The sequence below is a fragment of the Salvelinus alpinus genome, chromosome 31 (assembly GCF_045679555.1).
Source record: "Salvelinus alpinus chromosome 31, SLU_Salpinus.1, whole genome shotgun sequence".
NCBI lineage: Eukaryota > Metazoa > Chordata > Actinopteri > Salmoniformes > Salmonidae > Salvelinus > Salvelinus alpinus.
Window position 1 is genome coordinate 35,239,558 of NC_092116.1, and position 9,763 is coordinate 35,249,320.

At 40.3% G+C, this 9,763-nt stretch overlaps 1 protein-coding gene across 2 annotated transcripts; it reads right to left on the minus strand.

The window, feature by feature from the left end:
• Window positions 1–4,912: 4,912 nt before the first annotated feature.
• On the minus strand, window positions 4,913–6,777 carry LOC139561569 (equistatin-like). Of its 2 annotated transcripts, XM_071378797.1 has the most exons (5): window positions 6,640–6,777; window positions 6,065–6,128; window positions 5,283–5,414; window positions 5,099–5,194; window positions 4,913–5,021 (listed from the first exon to the last, which is right to left on the minus strand). In XM_071378797.1, the coding sequence occupies exons 2-4, from the start codon at window positions 6,114–6,116 to the stop codon at window positions 5,115–5,117; spliced, it is 264 nt and encodes an 87-aa protein (XP_071234898.1). In that variant the 5' UTR covers window positions 6,117–6,128; window positions 6,640–6,777; the 3' UTR covers window positions 4,913–5,021; window positions 5,099–5,114. The 2 variants fall into 2 exon arrangements, with proteins under 2 accessions (XP_071234898.1, XP_071234899.1); XM_071378798.1 differs by having other exon boundaries at window positions 4,988–5,194; window positions 6,640–6,689.
• Between the last annotated feature and the right edge of the window lie 2,986 nt (window positions 6,778–9,763).

Genomic DNA, 9,763 nt, shown 5'->3' on the forward strand with positions numbered 1-9,763 from the left:
GCAAAGTATTGCATCAAGATAAGGGTGGCCTGTGACGCACAATCCAGCTACGCTCGGAAGATGCAAGTCTACACGGGGAAGCCGACCAGTGGAGGCCCGGAGAAGAACCAGGGGATGCGGGTTGTGCTTGATGTGACAGATGGACTGAGGGGGCACAATGTCACATGTGACAATTTCTTCACCTCTTATGAACTCAGCCACTAGCTCCTGGAGAGGAAGATCAGCATGGTTGGCGCAGTTAGAAAGAACAGGCCTGAGCTCCACCCTGCACTCCTCGCAACAAGGGGGAGAGAGGCCTTCTCATCAACGTTTGCCTTCACCCCCACCCCCTTTCTAGTTTCTTACCTACCAAAGAGGAACAAGAATGTGGTCCTCTTCACCAAACTGCCCAAAGCAGCTGAGATCAGTGATCAAAAGGACAGGAAGCCAGCCATCATCCTAGACTAAAACCACAGCAAAGGAGGCGTGGACAACCTGGACAAAATGATTGGAACTGACAGCTGCAGGAGGATGACTGGCCGCTGGCCTATGGTCATCTTCCATAACATCATTGATGTGTCCCCTACAATGCCTTCGTTATATGGAACAAGATCAACCGTACCTGGATGCCTGATGAGAGTAACAAGAGGAAGTTTTTCCTGGAGCAGCTGGGAAAGGCACTTGTAACCCCACAAATTCAAAGAAGGGAGTTCCTCCTAACAGCCTCTGCAGCGCTTGTGAAAGCTGATCCACCTGAGGCTGCAGCTGGGGCAGGCAAGAGGAGGAAATTCCAATTCTGCCCCCAAAGAGGGACTGTAAAACAAATACTATGTGCTGCACATGTGAGAAATACAACTGCAAAGTCCATGCACACACTTGCATACTGTGCTACATGCTAAATAGAGTTGATTGATTTATGTTGTTTGCATTTTTGTTTTGTATCTATTATCCTATTTTATTCTTATTTATTGTTGTTGTTTAAACACCTTGTGGGTGTGGGCAATAGTTAAAAAAATGGGAGGAGACTAGTATTTTGTAGTTGAATTCCTCATTGTACAGTATATAAGAATATATCACTATGTTGCCAAAAAAGTTCAAGACTTGTTTCCCTTATATAAAATATTTTTTTCAAAACTACTTTCTGCACATTTCTGCTACTTTCTTAGGCTATACAAGTGCTATCTCTTGCTAAAAAAAATATGTTTACACCTACGCAGTACCTTTAGCAATAATAATAATAAACCTCTACTTTGGTAAAGAAAACAATTATAACAGGTCTGTTGTAAAAAAGAAACGAGAGGTGTCCACTGATTAAATGCAGTCTTTCTGCAATGTGAAGAGGTAAAACCCAGATGTTTCTTTATGCAAAATAGATTTGGAGTTTAAAAATCAATTAAGCTGCTTTATTTTAGGGGTTTAGCGAAGGTGGGTCATTTTTTACCCTTAGGACAGGGAGAGTATTTTAAACAATAGTTAAAAACAAGTTCTTATTTTCAATGACTCCCTAGGAACAGTGGGTTAACCTCTTTGGGCTGCAGGGGCAGTATTGAGTAGCCTGGATAAAAGGTGCCCATTTCAAACGGCCTCGTACTCAATTCTTGCTCGTACAATATGCATATTATTATTACTATTGGATAGAAAACACTCTCTAGTTTCTAAAACCGTTTTTGAATTATATCTGTGAGTAAAACAGAACTCATTTTGCAGCAAACTTCCTGACAGGAAGTGGAATATCTGAAATCCATGCTCTGTTCTAGGGCCTGCCTATAAATGTGCTTGATATTTATTAGTATACATGCACTTCATACGCCTTCCACTAGATGTCAACAGGCAGTGAGAGAAGAAATGGAGTGTATAACATCATCTGAGGTCGAATAAAAGCTCTTGGCATGACGTGACCCCAATTTCCTGTTTTCTGGAGCGCGCGAGAAGTGACCTGGTATTGCCTTCTGTAAAGCTGTCGTTATAGACGACTAATATCTCCGGCTTTGATTTTATTTGATACATGTGACAATATCATCGTAAAGTATGTTTTTTCAATATAGTTTTATTAGATTATTGAAATTTTTTCGGGACGTTAGGCGTGTTGCTTTGTCTGCGTATGTTCAGGAAGGAGAGCTTCGCGCCACTTTGCTAGCTTTCCGTGCTAATTGACTGGAGAAGAGGACATTCTAAATCCAAACAACGATTGTTCTGGACAAAGGACCCCTTGTACAACATTCTGATGGAAGATCATCAAAAGTAGGACCCATTTTATGATGCTATTTCATATATCTGTCGAACATGTGAACTAGTAGTTTGCGCCCAGATTTTGGGCACGCTCTCGCCATAACGTAAACTGCATGTCGTAATGAAGTTATTTTTAGAATTCTAACACGGCGATTGCATTAAGAACTAGTGTATCTATCATTTCCTATACAACATGTATTTTTTAGTAATGTTTATGAATAGTTATTTGGTCAGAATATGTGAGTGTCAGAAAAATATCCGGACGTTGTGGGAAAAAGATGCTACGTTAGCACAATGTATAACCACTGATTTCAGCTCTAAATATGCACATTTTCGAACAAAACATAAGTGTATGTATAACCTGATGTTATAGGACTGTCATCTGATGAAGCTTATCAAGGTTAGTCAAAAATTATATATCTTTTGCTGGTTTGTTACGATCGCTAACTTTCGCTGCTGGTAAATGGCTTGTGTTTCTGGCTATTGTGGTAAGCTAATATAATGCTATATTGTGTTTTCGCTGTAAAACACTTAAGAAATCGGAAATATTGGCTGGAATCACAAGATGCCTGTCTTTCATTTGCTGTACACCATGTATTTTTCAGAAATCTTTTATGATGAGTATTTAGGTATTTGACGTTGGTGTCTGTAATTACTCTGGCTGCTTCGGTGCTATTTCTGACGGTAGCTGTGATGGTAGCTGCAATGTAAAACTGATTTATAGCTCAAATATGCACATTTTTCGAACAAAACATAGATTTATTGAATAACATGTTATAAGACTGTCATCTGATGAAGTTGTTTCTTGGTTAGTTTGGTTGGTTCTTGGTTAGTTAGGTTGGTTTTGTGCATGCTACCTGTGCTGTGAAAAATGTCTGTCCTTTTTTGTATTTGGTGGTGAGCTAACATAAATATACGTGGTGTTTTCGCTGTAAAACATTTTAAAATCGGACATGTTGGCTGGATTCACAAGATGTTTATCTTTCATATGCTGTATTGGTCTTGTTAATGTGTGAAAGTTAAATATTTCAAAAAAATATATTTTGAATTTCGTGCCCTGCACTTGAAGTGGCTGTTGTCATATTGCGCCCGGCTTCGGGCTTGCAGCCCAAAGAAGTTAACTGCCTTGTTCAGTGGCAGAACAACAGATTTTTACCTTGTTAGCCTTGGGATTCGAACTTTCAGCCTTTCGGTCCAAGTCCAACGCTCTAAGGATCAGCTGTCAGAGCAGCTTACCGTGCACTGCACCTGTACACAGCCCCTCTGTAAATAGCCCATCCAACTACCTCATCTCCATATTATTTGTTGCTCTTTTGCACCCCAGTATCTCTACTTGCACATCATCTGCACATCTATCAATCCAGTGTTAATATTACATTTTAATTATTTCACCACAATGGCCTATTTATTGCCTTACCTCTCTAATCTTAGTTCATTTGCACACACTGTACATAGATGTTTCTATTGTGTTGACTGTATGTTTGTTTATCCCATGTGTAGCTGTTGTTTTTGTCACACTGCTTTGCTTTACCTTGGCCAGGGCACGGTTGTAAATGAGAACTTGATTACTAGCCTACTTGGTTAGTAATCAAGGTAATATAAAATGCTGTGGTAGCCATGCTGGTTAAGTGTGCCTTGAATTCTAAATAAATCACTGACAGTGTCACCAACAAAGCAGCCCCACACCATCACACCTCCATGCTTCACGGTGGGAACACCACATGCGGAGAACATCCGTTCACCTAGTCGGCGCCTCAAACCAAAAATTTGGACTAAGACCAAATGACAGGTTCCCACAGGTCTACTCATTGCAGTAGAGGTAACTACAGTGTGTCTTCCTTTCCTGTGGTGATCCTCGAGAGCCAGTTTCATCATAGCGCTTGGTTTTTGAGACTTCACTTGAAGGTTCAAAGTTCCGCATTTTCTGACCTTCATGTCTTAAAGTAATGGACTGTTTCTCTTTGCTTATTTGAGCTGTTCATGCCATAATATGGACTTGACATTTAACATGTAGGACTTAGTATACCACCCCTACCTTGTCACAACTGATCTGCTCAAACACATTGAGGATAGAAATTCCACAAGCACACCTGTTAACTGAAATGCATTCCAGGTGACTACCTCATCTAGTTGAGAGAATGCCGAGTTTGTAAAAAGCTGTCAAGGTAAAGGGTAGCTACTTTTTGATTTGTTTAAGACATGATGCCATAGGTGTTATTTCATAGCTGTCTTCACTGTTCTACAACATAGAAAATAAAACCCTGGTATGAGTAGGTGTGTTCATTTTGGACTGGTTCTGTAACTATAGTAGATCTAGCCTGTAGAAGCTATTGGGATCCTCCTCTTATTAATAGAAGCCATCAGGCTGTTTTCACACAATTGCATAGGTTATAGAAATGTTGTGCAACATGAGCTCATGAAGTGATTTAGATTTGCTTTGATGTCAGAGTGATTAGAGGGACAATAGAGTGCTGAGTACCAGGCAGTTAGCAAGTGTGGTAGAAGACTACTAATGACCATCAGCAGCATCAGAGCTTGGAGAAGCTCAATTACTAAATGGTCACGTGGAATTTGACTGCCTTCATGTCCTGTAACTGCCGGTGTGGTGGTAATACAGTCACCATAACAGTCCTACTCCTTCCTCCACTTCCCAGAAATGGACCAGTTCAGATACATTGTTCAACATATCACACCAACAAGGAAGTAAGTAAATCAACAGTTTAATATCAGGATTTCTCCATGCGAATCAGTTCCTGTAGTACAGTAAAGACAACTGTTCGTCTTTTCAACGTCTTCATTCCAACGCCTTTCACCTACAATTATACAAAAAACATCAATAATCAGCTGCAAAGTAGTAACATTTAGTGAATGAGTATGTATATACATGCACCTTGGTGGAACAGTTGCTAGCAGTTGCTAGCAGTGCCTGGTGGAGTATCACTACCCGGGACCTTCTGTCCAGTACTGGTCACACACCAACAGTGACCTACCAGAAAGACATGTTGCATATACAATATATACACATTGAAGTGTCACATTAAACTGAATTGAGAATTTTGTGCGGCCGTGTTAACCTGTAGATCCCCAACATTGCTCAGGGGTGTATTGGCCATTGTAGTCACACGTGGGGACGTAGGCTCCAATTGAGCCATTTAAAGCGGCATCTCTAGCATCCTCACATGGGGTCTTGGGTCGTATCATAGCATCTGGACACAGGTAACATACATTGTAATGTGACCATAACATTGCAGGACAATATACATTCTGGAATCTTGGGGTCCACTATGTGCCCTATTCAGAAGTAGTTTATACGGAATAGGGTTCCATTTCAGATGAAACCTAGGTACTTCCTGTCTAAATATTGAAGTTCTGCTACTTGTTTAAAAGGCCTGTAGAGTCAAATTCCAGTTTCGTAGAAGAGCTGATGAAACTAAGACTGGAAATTGTATCAGTGTTATTTCTTGTTAGTTGCTAGACAATATAATCAAACAAACCGTTCATATCAGAATACCTCAGTCCCGCATCTAGACACCAATATACATCTCTGGAACTAGAGGAGTGGCAGGTAGCCTGCTGTTTGAGAGTTGGGCCAGTAGTTCAAATCAGTGATCTGACTAGTTGATATATCCGTCTATGTGCCCTTCAGCAAGGCACAACCTTCATTTCTCCAGTGTCAAGGTTGATAATGGCTGACCTCTCAGAGGGTGTCCCATGGAGAACCGGTTATGAATAGAAACACATTTCCAAATCACACCTGCGTATTAACACCTACATGTGTGTGAAGTAGGACAGAGCAACACCAACAAATGTTTTTATTAAAATGTAGGTGAGTAAGTGTGAGGTATGTCACGCTTACCTCCCAGAGCAAAAGCTGTGCTAACAAGCAGAATGATGGTCAATGTCGCCATGGTAATCGTCTCCTGAGAGAGAAAGAGTGTAAGATTAGTTGAGCATTTTAAATCTGGAATGGCTGTGGGTACTAGAGGAGAGGTTAAGGAAACCCACTGTAAGGTACAAAACTTAAGCAGCATTTTCTAAACCCAGTACTGAGGACCCCAAGAAGCGAGTATGGGCAACACGGTGCTACTAGTCTTCTGCCAAAACTCAGGTATCATTTCTTCAACCACATACAATAGATTAGCCTGGCACACAGGAATATGTATCCTTCCCAAATGGCTCCTCATTCCTTATGTAGTGAACAACCTTTGACGAGGGCCTACAATGAACTACATAGGGAAAGGGAAGCATTACAGATATTGTCAGACACTACCCATTTACTGCAAAGGTACGGATTAGTCTATGCGCTTAAATTCAGGGGGCCGCTCCACAAAAAGGCACAACTATATATTGTACTACGTTTGACAAGGGGCAAATAACATTTAGGTACCATTTGAGATGCAGATAGTTGATTAAATAATGATGCACTCTCACCTTCTGCACTCTTCCAAGGGATTCACTGGGTGTCTCTCTGTTGTCTGTGAGTTATGGTCTACCTCTTCCACCTCTCCTTTTAAAGGACCTGTCACAGGTGTGACTAGTTGCCTCATTAACCCAACAAGAGATCCTGTTGTCGGGCCATTAGTTAGTGGTGTAAAGCACTTAAGGAGAAATACTTTCAAGTACTACTTAAGTCGTTTTTGGGGGTATCTTTACTTTACTATTTATATTTTTGACAACTTTCACTTCACTACATTCCTAAAGAAAAGAATGTACTTTCTACTCCATACATTTTCCCTGACACCCAAAAGTACTCGTTACATTTTGAATGATTAGCAGGACAGAAAAATGGTCCAATTCACCCACTTATCAAGAGAACGTCCATGGTCATCCCTGCTGCCTCTGACCTGGCAGACTCACTAAATACAAATGCTTTGTTTGTAAATTGTGACTGAGTGTTGGAGTATGCCCTTGGCTATGCGTAATTATATTTTAAAAAACAAGAAAATGGTGCCGTCTGGTTTGCTTCATGTAAGGAATTTGAAAATATGTATCCTTTTACTTTTGATACTTAAGTAAATTTGATCAATTAAATTTAATGTTGATACTTCAGTATATTTAAAACCGAATAATTTTAAACCTTTACTCAAGTAATATTTTACTGGGTGACTTTCACCTTTACTTGAGTCATTTTCTCTGAAGGAACCTTCATAGGCAGTGAAGAGAGTCGTAGAGGAAGATGGGTCCAGTTTAGAGGGATCCTGAGAGGCTCCCTGTGAGTATGCCGAGGCCAATAGAGAGTGATAGGAATAACATGTGTTTCAGTAAGGTTTCTTAGCATTCATAGCCATGGTTATCAACTGTGATGCAGAAATGGAACACAAATCACAGAAAATAGATGTTGTGGTGGTAGCTGCAGAGAACTCCTTGGGTTATGAGATTTTACAGCAGAAGAGTTACAAGGTGTGATGAACGATAGTGTCCCGTTCTCCCAGACTGCCGGCCTGCTGTAGGATCAGATTGGGCAAAGTAGTGGAATAGTGGTGAGGTTATAATGGGTCTAGGATCAGATAGGGTCATGTAGTGGAATAGTGGTGAGGTTATAATGGGTCTAGGATCAGATAGGGTCATGTAGTGGAATAGTGGTGAGGTTATAATGGGTCTAGGATCAGATTGGGCCAAGTAGTGGAATAGTGGTGGGGTTATAATGGGTCTAGGATCTCACACTAGCACGAGCGAGCGAGCGAGCGCACACACACACAAACACACACACATACTAAATTCTCCAATTCAGTTCACCTCGGGATCGGTGTCCCTCCTGCGGGATGGTTGAGCTAACGTGCGCTAATGTGATTAGCCTGAGGTTGTAAGTAACAAGAACATTTCCCAGGACATAGACATGTCTTTTTCGGGCAGAAATCTTAACTTCTTGTTAATCAAACTGCACTGTCCAATTTACAGTAGATGTTACAGTGAAAAAATGCCATGCTATTGTTTGAGGAGAGTGTACAGTTATCTACTTGAAAATGTATATATTGACCAATTAGGCAGATTTGGGTAGGCTTTATACAACATTTTGAATAGAAATGCAAAACTTTGCTAATACACTGCTGCAATCTAGCAGCCAAAATATAAATTGTGCCTAGTCAGATAATGTTTAATATGTCAGATAATGTTCATTAACAAATTAGGCACATTTGGGCAGTGTTGATACAACATTTTGAACAGAAATGAAATGGTTCATTGGATCAGCGTAAAACTTTGCACATACAATGAACCCCATCTAGCCAAAATCTAAATTCACCTGGGCTGGAATAAAACATTATGGCCCCTGTTTCGAGACAGATGCATGATAATTGTCCATTCTAAATCAAAACAAATTGCACACATTTAGTACATTTAAAGACAAGATTAAATCAAGAATAGTCTGATGGGTGACAATATTAGCCCATCAGTTGTGAATGATGCCCAGTGGAATTCAAGAAACAGCACATACCTTTTTTTGGGCCACTTCTTCAAATCATAGTGCCACACCTCATGTAGCTGAGCCCATAGGCCTATATGTTTTATTTTACCTTTATTTAACTAGGCAAGTCAGCTAAGAACAAATTCTTATTTTCAATGACGATCTAGGAACAGTGGGTTCAGAGGCAGAACGACAGATTTGTACCTTGTCAGCTCGGGGATTCAATCTTGCAACCTTTCGGTTACTAGTCCAACACTCTAACACTAGGCTACCCTGCCGCACCATATGTTTTGATAAGGTTTGTATCACAGCTAAAGTGGCCAAATAACTTGTTAAAATGAAGCCCATTAATCCTCTTTACAATGGGTGTAGAGCCTAACTGGAATATATTTGCAGCGCGTGAGTTTCTCATTTGGGGAAAATCATTTTCACTCTAAATTTGCAGCTTGATGATAAAAGCAAAATGAAAAGCTGAAAAGTCTTGAGTCAATAAGTATTCAACCTCTTTGTTATGTCAAACCTTAACAAGTTCAGGAGTAAAGATGTTCTTATCAAGTCACATTATAAGTTGCATGGACTCACTCTGTGTTCAATAATAATGTTTGACATGATTTTTGAATGACTACCTCATCTCTGTACCCCACACATATAATTATCTGTAAGGTCCCTCAGTCGAGCAATGCATTTCAAACACAGATTCAACCACAATGACCAGGGAGTTTTCCAATGCCTTGCAACCAAGGGCACCTATTGAAAGATGGGTAAAATAAAAAAAGCAGACATTGAATATCCCTTTGAGAATGGTATTAATTACACATTGGATGGTGTATCAATACACCCAGTCACTACAAAGATACAGGCGTCCTTTCTGTCCGGAGACTGAGATGGACATTGCAACATATTGATTTTGTGGTCATTTAACCATTTCATTGTGGATTTTGATGTGTGCTTGGGGGTTATTGTCTTGCTTGAAGATCCACTTGCAGCCAATGTCAGCATCCCGGCAGAGAGAACTAGTTTTTTTGGGGCTATAATGTCCTTGTACTTGGTACCAAGTTTATGATGCCGTTGAGCTTAAAAAGGGCCACAGAACCAGGGAAGCAAAAAAGCTTCATAAACGTGAAAGATGCAGAACCATATTTTACAGTAGGT